Source organism: Miscanthus floridulus, chromosome 18, assembly GCF_019320115.1.
Source record: "Miscanthus floridulus cultivar M001 chromosome 18, ASM1932011v1, whole genome shotgun sequence".
NCBI classification, from domain to species: Eukaryota; Viridiplantae; Streptophyta; class Magnoliopsida; order Poales; family Poaceae; genus Miscanthus; species Miscanthus floridulus.
Genome location: NC_089597.1, coordinates 24,233,987 through 24,247,236, shown reverse-complemented (window position 1 = coordinate 24,247,236; position 13,250 = coordinate 24,233,987). Strand labels below are relative to the sequence as shown.

Below are 13,250 nucleotides of genomic sequence, written 5' to 3'. Positions count from 1 at the left end.
CCGCCGCTGTGAGGGTTGTCAGTTCTTCTCCAAGAGAATCCATGTACCAGCACATGAGATCCAGACGATTCCAGCCTCTTGGCCCTTTGCATGCTGGGGACTGGACATGATCGAGCCTTTTAAACCAGCTCCTGGGAAATTTACATGCGTCTTTGTGCTAATTGATAAGTTTTCTAAGTGGATAGAATACATGCCTCTGGTACAGACATCCTCAGAGAAAGCTGTCACATTTCTCGACCAAGTCATCCACCGTTTCGGCGTGCCCAACAGCATCATTACTGATCTGGGTACTCAGTTCACCGGGAACGCTTTTTGGGACTTCTGCGATGAAAGGAGCATAGTTGTAAAATACGTCTCGGTGGCGCATCCTAGAGCTAATGGACAAGTCGAGCGGGCAAATGGCATGATCTTGGACGCATTAAAGAAGAGGATGTACAGAGAAAACAATAAAGCTCCTAGAAGATGGCTCAAGGAGTTACCAGCCGTGGTCTGGGGCCTCCGAACTCAGCCCAGTCGTAACACCGGCGTCTCACCATACTTTATGGTTTACGGCGCTGAGGCAGTCCTCCCACCAGATATAGCTTTCAGATCAGCACGGGTAGAGAACTTCGATGAAGGCAAGGTCAATGAAGTACGGGAGCTAGAAGTCAACAGCGCAGAGGAGAAAAGGCTTGATTCTTGCGTACACACGGCCAAATACCTTACTGTTTTGCGCAGGTACTACAACAAGAATGTTAAAGAGCGTTTCTTCATGGTCAGGGACTTAGTCCTGAAGTGGAAGACGAACCAAGCTGGTGTCCACAAACTCGCAACCCCATGGGAGGGACCCTTCATGATCAAGGAAGTCACACGTCCAACGTCTTACAGGTTAGCTCATCTGGACGGCACGGACGTACCGAACTCATGGCACATCGACAAGCTTAGACGTTTCTATGCTTAACTACTGAGATATGTACTCTACTTGTATTTTCGATTTACTTTACTAAAGAATTATGATTTCTCCGACCACTCTAATGTGTCACTCCGAATTTTTTGGTTATTCCAATTTAAGCCAGTACAAGCCGACCACCACTCCTTCTATGGTTTTCGGAGCAGGCCCTGTCTCCGGTTCCTCCCAACACGTGCACGGGATCCGCTCTCTACGTTGCGGGTGATCGGCGGGTCCCCCCTGGTTTGACTTGTCTGCATCCATGTGTGCATAGGTCATAGTACCTCACACTCTGACCACATGCCAAACTAGGGCCGCACAAACTTTTCAGGATGACGTGTCGAGCAAAACGGTACAACTAAACAGAACGTTAACACGTTCCCACTTAGTTACACCAATAAAAAATTTCAAGCTTAAAGTGCGTTTTGTATAAAACAAACAAGCTTATAATGATATACAGTTACGTTATTACAAGCTTGCCTAAAGAGGCTTAAGTTTACAATAACACAACTATGTCCTCCTTCTACAGCTCTAAGCCTATTACATTGGCTGGTTGGGGCGCATGGCATTTACTGCTCGCCGCCTCTGATACCCTACTCGAGTCTCGATGACTCTTGAGCTAGTCAAGCTGAAGGGGATGGCCCCGCCGGTGCCTGGCTGGTCGAGACCGCAGGCTTCGTTGGTTGGCTTGCAGCTGACGGCATTTCCAGCTGGCTTGTCGATGGCATACCCTGCACAGGTGTTGTCCCACCTCCGCACAGGTTAATATCGCCAATTATCTTTGACGACAAGTCCAGCTAGGCCGTCCGAAGCTCTTCGGCCTTGTCTGGGTCTATCTCCTTCGGGTACCCAGCCTCCAAGCGTTTGAGATCGATCAGGGGGTAGTGAGCACGCACCATGCTTAGCACATGGGCACCCGTGTACTCACCCGCCTCCTTCACGAAGTCTTGGAACCATCCCCATGCTTGCTTGCATCTCTCGACCAGTCTGAGCTAGGGCATCCTTAGCTCTTCCTCTGTGAGCGCCGGGTCGATAAGGTCGAGGACGGGCACAATGCCAGTTGCCATTTCTTGGCACCGCTTGTTCCACGTGTCCCGCTCCTCGGTGGTCTTAAGGCATTGTGCTTTCCAGTCGTCACGTTCCTTGATCATGGCCTCCAGGTGCCTCTTGGCATTGACTTTCAAAACTAAAAACAGTACAAGACATCAAACGTGATGACACGACAAGGCAAGGTGGGCAATAGAATGAGAAAGGTGGTCTGGAGTGCTTACTTTTCAGGTCATCCTTAATTCTGGTAGTGTGGTCTTGGAGTTCTGACTAGCTGCGTGCCAGTTTCTCGTTGTCCTCCTTCAGGCGACCACATTCTACAAGCACACGGCTGTTCTCCCCCTGGAGGCGGGTCACTTCAGCTTCTAAACCTGCATTATAGCTATTACTGCCAAGAACAAAATAACACAAGTCCCGCACTTGCTATGATACAGTGAAAACTTACCTATTTTCTCCCGCTCTTTGTTTTTGAGCTGGCCGACCAGGTTTTGGTTCTGTGCTTCTCGGTCTGTCCTCTCCTGGTCGGTGGCTTCAAGTTGGCGCCGTAGGCGTTCCACTTCAGCCATCAGCTCCTTATTGGTCGTTGTGATTCCTTCTATCTGGTCGAAGCACCTTTTTCGGTATCTTGCAGTTTTCATCAAGTCCTGCATATAGACAAGCTACGTCAGACAGTTTGACTACATAACAGGGTTAAGGACTCAAGCCAAATATACCTGGACTTCCGTCACCAGACGCTTGGCCGCCCGTTCAACTCTTAAGGTCTCTTCGACCTCTGGGATTTCCTCGTGCATGACCCATTCGTCGTTCCGATAGCGCGACACATATACATGTTGTCGCCTATCTTGGGGACGGCCCAGGACTTCTTCCACTTCATCCTCTTCAGCCTCCTATTCGGGAGGCGGCACTGGTCTAGAGTTCGCAGACTCCACGACCACCAGGGCTTTCCCGCGAGCCGTCGCGTCGGCAACCATGTTCTGGGCAACTTCTGGCTGCTGCCCCTCGGCTAGATCCAGCTCCCTTGGCGCCGTGGTATCCGCCTTAGTAGGTTTCGTGCTTGGAGCACTTGTATTCTGCTCGGTTGTCTTCTTGACCAGCTGCTCGAGGACTGGCGTCTGGTCGTCCACCTGCTGAGGCCCAGGCGGAGTCCCTGCCATGGGCTCCTCCATGGCTGGTTGCTGAGCAGTTTGTCCCGCTGTTGTTGGTGAGGACATTCCGCACCCAGCTAGCTGGTCGGGGCTTTCGGTGGACGCTGATCTAATGAATTCAGAGACAAATTCAGAAGATAATAGCATCCAATGCAAAATGCAAAGCTTACATAAAAAATATAGATACTTACAGTTTCGACTTGCGGAAGGATGTGGCGAAGGAACGTCTCCTCGACCGCCCCTGCTCCGCTTGCTCGGCAGTTTCCACCGGGACTTGTTCAACCTCCGGTACGGGCGTCGGAGTATGATGCGGCATGTTTCCTTCGTCTATCCTCTGTGTTGCAGTGGACGGTGCTGTGACCACTGCTGGCCCAGAGGAGACACCCTGCTCCATCAGTCCCACCTGCCTTCTCCTCTTTCGAGGGACGAGCCGGAAGATGTCCGCATCCTCTGCTTCGTCGTCCGACAGGGGGAAGATGGCTTGACGTCGTTTGCTGGTAGCCGGACGCTTGCCAGTGGCTCTGGTCGAGGCGTCCTCTACAGTCTCGAGTACCGCCCAGTAAACGTCGTCGGTCCTGGCGCTGGTCTGGGCGGCTGGGCCGGTGGCTTGCGGCCATTCTACACCAGGGGGGGCGACACGAACACTCCTGCCCGGTCACGGCCATTACACTGAGACACAAAATGAAGGAAAAGACAGTTATTTTCTTGATACAACATGACTCTACAGTTAAAAAGAGGCGTCATTTACCTTTGGGGGAGGTCGAGCCAGCTTGAAGGCGTGCTCGATGGCGTTCAGTGCAACATAATTGGGATCGGCCAGATTGAACAGCTCTCCAATCCTAGCCTTGATCTCCGTCTTGTCGAGCGGCTCTTTCCTGGTCCTTGTCGGATCCGCACCCCCTTGGTACTCGAAGCCAGGATGAATCCTTTTCTGGCATGGCTGAATTCGTCGGCTAATGAAGTTGCCGACCACACTCGGGCCATCAAGCCTTCCCCACGGGATCATCCCGAGTAGTTCGGCGATCTGTTCCAAGTTCTCGGGCTTCTCTGACCAGCTATTTTTCTTCTCTGGAATTAGCCCCACGTCGCACAGAGTGATGGTGTTCGGCTCTTCACAGATGTAGAACCATTTCTTGTACCACTCGTCCAATGAGGTGTTCTAGGGACAGTGCAGGTATTGGGCCTTCATGCCATCACGCAGGTTCAGGTAGACGCCTCCGGCGATCTTCGAGCCACCGCTCCCTTTTTTCCGAAGACAGAACAGGTGGCGAAAGAGGTCGAAATGGGGCTGGAAGCCACCATACGCCTCGCAGAGATGGATGAAGGTAGAGACGAGAAGAATCGAGTTGGGATGCAGATTGCAAATCCCAATCTCGTAGTACAAGCAGAGACCCTGAAGGAAAGGGTGCACTGGAATCCCAAAACCCCGTTTGAAGAAATCTTCGAAAACCACGATCTCACCTGGTTGTGGATCGGGGAAGCTTTCTCCTTCCGGTGCGCACCATCCAGCGAGGGCTTTGTTGTGGAGCACTCCCATGGCGACGAGGTCTTCGATGGTTTGCTCGTTGCTCCGAGACTTCCACCACTCCTTCGCCATGATTCCGCCTTTCTTCTAGGCATCTCTCCTCGCCATTACTCTGTCCTTTCTAGGGGGGTGGATGTGGTGGCAAGGGGATTTGGCGATGTTTATCGGAGGAATAGGGTTTGGCAAGAGGAAGACGAAGGTGGCGGCGGCGAATGACGATGGGGAACGGTGACAGTAACTTGCCAGATCTATATTATAAATAACAAAGAGTACCGTCGTTTCGTCCGCCCGAGTTTCTTGGGAGACGTGCGCACGCGCGACGGACAGATGTTCACACCACCTCGAGATCTACGCCAATAAATGCGCTCCTTCGTTAACAGTGTACGCGCCTCTTCGTTGATGGTATAAGAGGGCCCACACTGACACACCTCAATACAGGTGTCAATCGACTGTTTGCCAGAAAAAAAGGGGGAAGACAGAATGATGTACTATACCTATTTGTTTTTTTGACCAGGCGTGTCAGATTGGACTTGGCAGAGAATAGAGAAAAATAAGTATACCAAATAATAGTACAAGCAGCGCAAGTGATCGTGGATTTGCCCTGACCACTACTGTGCTCAGGAACTGCCCAGACCACTACTGTGCTCGGGGATTGCCCAGACCACTACTGTGCTTGGACACTGCCCAGACCACTTTTGTGTTCGGGGACTGCTCCGACCACAGCCGTGCCCGGGGACTGCTCCGACTATTACCATATTCAGGAACTGCTGTGACCACCGCTGTGCTCGGGTACTCTCCCGACCACTTCTTATAGTTTTGCTCTCCTCGGCTACATGTGATTTGTACTCACATACAGTTGAGAGATGTTTATTTGGATCTTGCTACAAGGTTCATACTTTGCCTTCCAGCAAGCTCGGGACTACGGAGGTACGATGCACCTGCCGGTGTATCTTGTTTTGCCTGTACGACAATTGGATTCTTAACTTCAGCGGAATTTCTTTTTTAGACCCTGGCACCACGTGCCTGCGTCACCTACCACCAGGCTCGGGGACTAAGTGGGCACACTTCACCTTGCGGTGAATGTGTTTGTTTAAATCGACCCCTGTGCTTTGAATGATTATAAGGATTATTAATATGCTCGGGGACTGCCCCGACCACTGCTTGAATAATGGTTCTCCTTGGCTACATGTGATTTGTACTCACATACAGTTAAGAGACATTTCTTTAGACCTTGCTACAAGGCTCATACTTTGCCTTCCAGCAAGCTCGGGGACTACGTCGGTACGATGCACCTGCCGGTGCATCATGTTTTGCCTGTACGGCAATTCGGTTTTCAACTAAACTATGAATTCTTTTTAGACCCTGGCACCACGTGCCTATGTCACCTACTACCAGGCTCGGGGACTAAGTGGGCACACTTCACCTTGCGGTGAATGTGTTTGTTTTTTGACCCATACGCTTCTGATGATCAAGGACGTCATACTTCAAGACCACTTACATTTCTTTTCAGAAATACAAGTGGGCACACTTCTCAGGACAGAAATCTTTTTCTTTTTTCTTAAGAGCACCATACATTCTTCGGACAACCTACTTCTCCGGTGATGACGGTGGTCGGAGGCATCAAGGATTCAAGCCTCGCTTGTCGGAGAAGGTTAAAATGGCGTGTCGCAGCATAATACATGATGCTCGGGGACTAGCTGTGGGGGTATTAACCCCTATACCCTTACGGCTAAGCTTGGGCTGGCCCGGATCGATGGGTTCAGTCCACCCGAAAAACGACGTGCAGCCTAGTTAACCTGATCGGAGTCCCGCACAAGAAATCAAGACGGATTTGGCGACCAAGCAGGATCCTGGTCGGTTAGAATAGGAATCCTTATCCGGCCACATATGGCAATTGTAACTGACTAGGATTAGTTTCCAGATCTGTAACCCTGCCCCCCGGACTATATAAGGCGGGCAGGGGACCCCTCTAAAAAACATCTCTCATTAACATACAGCAATACAAATCAGACGCAGGACGTAGGTATTACGCCTTTCTTGGCGGCCGAACCTGGATAAAACCTCGTGTCTGTCTTGCATCACCGTCTTGTTTGGGGCTTGCGCATCTATCTACCGATAATCTACTACCTTGGGCATACCCCTAGGTAGACTGCCGACTATATTTCGTCGACATCGTGTGGTCTGGAATTCCCAGCTGGGTTTATAATCGGTTCGAATCGTTGTTGCTCCTCAATTATGGAGACTCAACTCACTGTTCATCATCGTAGTTTAATAACTGAAACTTGAGAATGGTTTGTGAAGGTGTTGGATATGAAGTTTCATGATCTCTATATGGATCATGTCATCTTTATATATGATTTTATGAAGTTTTAAATGTCGAATTAAAGAATTTTGTTAAAAAAGCTTTTACGCAAAATAACTTTGATTATTGCTAACACCATACCTTGAATCCCTGAGCCTGCATTCCTGAGTTTATAAATTCTTATTTCGGTTAAGTCTTGTTGAGTACTTTTGTACTCAGGGTTCGTTGACCCTTGTTGCAGGTGAGCCTCATGAGCAGATCTGTTTTGGATCGTGCTGCATGACGGTTGTTCCTTGTGATGACGATGAGAAGTAAATGTGTGGCCCTTGGGCAAGGCAGTTTCATTGTGTGTTTTGTATTATATTATAATGCCACTCCACTATTTTGTTTTGTAATAATCATCGAACTTAGTTGTGAGGTTTGAAACTACTGTTTTATAAATTATGTTATTGTAAGACTTCCGATGTTTTTACTCTGGTGTAGATATTTGAATAAACGTTGTAATACTGCATTGACTCTATAATGTGATCCTGCTCAGAAATCGTGGATGATTCGGGGTTCCCCGAGGACACCCGACAGTCTTCTTAAGTTAACGGAAACATATGCATAGATGTCAAAGGTCGTCGGACAGTGACAGTCTTCTTAAGTTAACGGAAACACACTTCTCAGGATTAAGTTTGATGCCATTCGCTCAGAGTTTTGCAAAGGTCCACTCAAGATCGGCAACAAGGTGGTCAGCCTGTTTGGATTTGACCATGATGTCGTCAACGTAGGCCTCAACGGTCCACCCGATGAGGTCCCCGAAGCATTTGAGCATACAATGCTGGTATATAGCCCCAACGTTCTTCAGACCGAACGACATTGAGATATAGCAGAATGATCCGAAGAGGGTGATGAAAGATGTCGTGAGTTGGTCGGATTCTTTCATCGTGATTTGATGGTACCCAGAGTACGCATCAAGGAAGTAGAGGGTTTCGCACCCCGATGTAGAGTCGATTATTTGGTCTATGCGCGACAAAGGAAACGGATCCTTTGGGCATGCCTTGTTGAGACCCGTATAGTCAACACACATCCTCCATTTCTCGCTCTTCTTTCATACAAGAATAGGATTGGCTAACCACTCTGGGTGGTATACTTCCTCGATGAACCCGGCTGCCGAAAGTTTCGCTACCTCTTCACCGATGGCCCTGTGTTTCTCCTCGTCGAAGCGACGCAGGCGTTGCTTCACCGGCTTGGAGCCTGGGTGGATCTTCAAGGTATGCTCGGCGACTTCCCTCGAGATGCCTGGCATGTCCGAGGGTTTCCACGTAAAGATGACTCTGTTAGCGCGGAGGAAGCCAACGAGCGCGTCTTCCTATTTGGAGGAAAGCGTGGTGCCAACGAGCACCGTTTTACCCTTGGTGCTCCTAGGGTCTACGAGGACTTCTTTAGAACCCTCTACCTACTCGAACGACCCGGTCGACTTCTTGGCGTCGGGCGCTTCTTCGGTGACCTCCTCCTTGAGGGCCACCTCATCTCACGGAGTCCAAAGCTTAGTTCAAAGCATAAGTCTGTGGCTAGCTCATCTCACGGAGTTACGGTGCCGCTGTGTATGGATGGAGCAGGAATTCGAGAGTTTTCTCGATCTGCGTAAGAAGATCTTCTTCTTAAGCTAGAAATACCTGGGACTGTATAGCCACCGCGAATCAAGTTTTTTTTCCCGATCCATCGACACATCAGCGTGAAGAAATTTGTCGAGAGAAAACCATAATTGACCCGATATTTCAGGAAGGTAATGAAAAATTTTATTATATTATAGAAAAATGCGATTCTACTACTTTTATGCGCCCCAAAGTGTGGCATTCATGACGATATATGATTTGTGATTTTTTTTTGAGGCAGAAGAACGATAGAAGCTATTGAATTTTAATTTTGTGTTGCAAAAAAATCTGTGTGTTGAAATGGTGGTTGAGTAGATAGACTGTAAAACTAATAAAAATCAGAAACCTTGGAATTGGCAACTGATCGGCTCCCGACTCCACCGCATCACCGAGGGCCCCTCCTGTCCCGTTCTGCTACTCCAGGTTTTGATCCGGACGAGCCGCCGCCTCCATCGCCCCCATCCTCAGCTTTTTAACGGATCCGGACGAGGCGCTGGTGTCATCCTCAACGCCGCCAACCTCCGCTCCCCCGTCGTCCTCACCCCCTCACGCCCAGCAGTACCAGAAGACCCCGGCCTCTACCTCGTCAATGGTTTAGGTATAAGGCTCGTACCACTTGCTTGTCCTGTGGATTTGTTTGTTGCATCGGTGTTAGGGTTTGTCTGTTATGGATTTGGATCCGTGATTGATTCCTGACAGGAGCAGACCGACTTGCTTGTGCGCGAGAACGGGATAGACGGGGCTGTAGGAGTGCCAGTCCTAGTCGTAATTAGGTGTACTTGGATGGGGATTTTCTTCTGGCCTGAAGCCCTGAATTTTGACTGCTCTCCAAACCAAATCCTGCATTTTTTTTATATACACGTAACATGTCTAAACTCCAAACTGCCAGCAATCATGCATGATTAGGTTCAGGTCTGAAGCTATAGCTTGCTTGCAGCTGAATTATATATTCATCCATCTTTACTGTATGCCAGCTGAATTATATATATGTCTGATCAGGACCACCACATATGTATTTCGCTACACCTAGTGATCTGCATTACTGAACTCACAAATTCACATGAATTATTTGTATCATCAGCAGAGTAAATGAAGAACAAGATTACTGTATGTCACATGAATGAGAACTTAAAAAAAAACATGCAGAGCATGGTTGTGCATGCTGCACTCTGATAAATTACTTTCTTTCCACTGAGTTGTTGCATCAATCAGTTCCCTGTTCGCTGCTTTAAACATTTAGGCACACAAATAAAGTCTATTATAATTTGCTTGCTATGTCTGCAGTCTGCACTGTTGAGTGTTGACATCATGCACCAACTTGTATCCCACAAAGCTCGCAGAAGCAGAACCAGGTTACGGAATGATTTAGGAAACAATTTTGAATTAAACCTGCCACTGTCAGAAACAAAGCGGAAACGGATTAGCAGCTACCAGCATCCATCAATTACATGCGCTGCACAGCAGATGTGGCTTCTGGCCTGTACGAATGTTGGAATGCTGTTATTAGTCTTAAAATGTTAGAACCCTCCCTGCATGAATGGAGGGATATCGTGAGCAAGTGAATCTTTATGGCTTCGGTTAGTGGCTGCATCTGCGTTTGGTGTGGACCTGTGCTATTCATGCTCCTGTATACTCTAGTTTTCAGAATGGTTGCACCTCCATTTAAATCATTTACTGTGAATATGCAGTGATGGTCATTGACACTAACATGGCTAGCTAGCTAACCGTACTATTTTAGAGGATGATTCTGTGCACAATAGAGGGATGCTAATGTCTTGTTCATGTTAAGGGTCAATCACTCTAGTATGTTCTTTTCAGATAATACCAATTGGCCTAAGATAAAAGAACTTGCTTTAGCCAATTTTCAGTTTGTTCTTTTGTTTTTCTAGCTTGTCATTTTAATCCTTAATGTTGTCATGACAATCCTTCTATAAAGACAGATATGTAAATTCACTTTACGAGTCATTCCAAGAATCACATTCCAAACTGGATTGAAAGCTGTGAAACCCTAAGCTTGTCATTCTGTTATTTTGAACTGATCTGCCTTATTCATAGTATATGGTGCTTGATTCACTGCTCATGTTAACATTGTTATGTCTGTAGTTTGTTAACTCTGAGCCTTGTGTAATTTCATCTCAGGCCTGCATTTTTATGATGAAGGAGGCACGATCTTCGTCTTGGCCAGACCTCCTGCCAGAAATTTTGGGGCTTGTTCTCAGGCGGTTGCCCTCCTTAGCTGACCGTGTTCGACTAAGGGCAGTGTGCCGCCCATGGCGTTCCAACGCTCAGCTAGATCCCCTGCCCCCACTGCTTCCTTGGCTTACCCTCCTTGACGGGACCTTCTTGAGTATTCCAGATGGTAAAATTATCAGAATGCCGATACCAGATAAGGGTTTTTGCAGAGGTTCTGTTGACAACTGGATGTTCTTTGTGCATAATAGTGATGGTGATTGCTCACTGATGAACCTTTTCTCCAAGGCCACACTGAATATTTCTAAGCTAGACATCACGTGGCTCAATGGAAACTCCAGATATTATAATTCACATTTCTATAAGCTGATGGCACCCTTGCCCTTGGAATCATCACCAGGTTCCCTTGTTGCGCTGGAAGGTGATGGTAGACTTCGTATCTGCCAGCCACCAATCGCAGTTGACTTGCGGTTGCACCTTGATGATATTACCTTCTTTAATGGAAAGTTGTATGGTCTTAATGGCAATGTGCTTTCAATATTTGAGATTAATTACGGTCTTAATGGTAAGCCAAAGATATCATCCATCCGATGCATAACTAGTTACCCCACTTTTACACTTAGACTGCCCCAACCATTGCCCGGCACGTGCTTGTTGCTGAGTTATCTAGTTGAATGTTGTGGTAAACTGTTGATGGTGAGACGAATGATTGGGTGTAATCCAGAAATAAAACCTTGTCCCTTGGAGTCTGATCGCACTGCAGGGTTTCAGGTCTTTGAGGCAGATTTGATCACCAAACCAGGCCAATGGATATGTGTCCGTGAGTTGGGTAGCCAAGCTCTCTTTGTTGGGATGCACTGCTCCAAGTCTTTTCCTGCTGGGGAGTGCACTGGAGTTGAAGAGAACTGCATATATTTCATGCGTGACTATTTTCCTGCAAACCTTGCTGCTGATCCTCTTAGTGACAGTGGTGTGTACAACATGAAAAGTGGGAATATCAAACCCTTGTTATCAGAGACTGCAGCTGTGCCACAGCATCGTGGTGGTCAGTGGCGTCCAACTTGGATATTTCCAGCTGATGCTTTGTAATCATCCAGCTTAGCTTGCTGTTTTTGCACTCTTAAACTTATGCTAGCTGTCCAGTTATCTGTTATTGAACCATATTAGCTACTCAGCAGGAATAAAGTATCATCTATCTATTTGCTGTATATTCCTATGCTAGTTTTTCATTGTACCGAGCTTATTTTCGATAATAATGTTTACTTATGGTGATGGTGTGCCAAGGTGAATTTCATTTCACAGAATGGCTTGACCTGGTTATTGATTTTCTTCTATTGTCCTGTGGTGATGCCTGGCTTTGGTGCTTAAAAAGTCCTAGCTCTGATGTATGTATGACGTGTAATCCGTGGTTGTATCTTACACATTTGTATCTGAATGCATATCTTGCTTCATCATCTGATGCACATTTCTTGCTTCATCATATGCATTGCTCTTCCAGCGGCCAACAAATTCTTGATATTGCTGCCCTCAGATGAACCGACCATATTGGGGTGGAATTTGTCTTTGAATTCTTGATCGCATCATTGGATTCTGCGTGCTTTTGTTTTTGTTCTTCTGGAGTCTTTGTTTTCGTTTGTCAAAATTTGCGGAGTTCGTTCTGTGCAGCTACTGAGGAGCGTCAAATTTGGTTGAGAGATTTTCTTCATCTACAAAATCATAACGTTAGCTTCTTCTGGACGGACTTAATGCACAATTGTTTCGTCTTGAGATGTATATTTTTTTTTAATCTCATAGGGTTTTGATGCTCACTGATGAACCCTTTTTCCAAGGCCACACTGGACTTTTCTAAGCTAGCCACCACGTGGTTCAATTCAAACAACAGATATTATAATTCTCATTTCTTTAAGCTGGTGGCACCCTCGCCCTTGGAATCATCACCAGGTTCCCTTATTGCGCTGATCTTGGTAGGTGGTGGCAGAATTCGTATCTGTCAGCCACCAATCGCAGTTGACTTGGAGTTGCACCCTGACTCCTCTTGGGCTCATCACCAGCCACGACTGTCCCTCCTTGGTGATATTACCTTCTTTAATGGAAAGTTGTATGGTGTTAGTGGCGATGTGCTTTCAATATTTGAGATTACTTATGGCCTTAATAGTAAGCCAAAGATATCCTCCGTCCTATGCATAACCAGTCACCCCACTACAATACTTATGCCACCCCGACCCTTGCCCGGCTCGCGCATGGCGCTGAGTTATCTAGTTGAATGTTGTGGTAGACTGTTGTTGGTGAGACGAATGATTGGGTGTAATCCAGAAATAAAACCTTGTCCCTTGGAGTCTGATCGCACTGCAGGGTTTCAGGTCTATGAGGCAGATTTGAGCACCAAACCAGGCCAATGGAAATGTGTCTCTGAGTTGGGTGGCCAAGCTCTCTTTGTTGGGAAGCACTGCTCCAAGTCTTTTCCTGCTGGAGA

General features: G+C 47.5%; 1 protein-coding gene across 1 annotated transcript; it reads left to right on the top strand.

The window, feature by feature from the left end:
• The first annotated feature begins 8,965 nt into the window (after window positions 1-8,965).
• On the top strand, window positions 8,966-12,106 carry LOC136521765 (F-box protein At2g26160-like). The gene is made up of 2 exons (XM_066515541.1): window positions 8,966-9,185; window positions 10,727-12,106. The coding sequence occupies exon 2, from the start codon at window positions 10,739-10,741 to the stop codon at window positions 11,864-11,866; it is 1,128 nt and encodes a 375-aa protein (XP_066371638.1). The 5' UTR covers window positions 8,966-9,185; window positions 10,727-10,738; the 3' UTR covers window positions 11,867-12,106.
• Window positions 12,107-13,250: the final 1,144 nt, after the last annotated feature.

Excerpts from the sequence above, each read along its gene's own strand:
- LOC136521765 (XM_066515541.1), top strand. The coding sequence starts at position 10,739 with ATGATGAAGGAGGCACGATCTTCGTCTTGGCCAGACCTCCTGCCAGAA.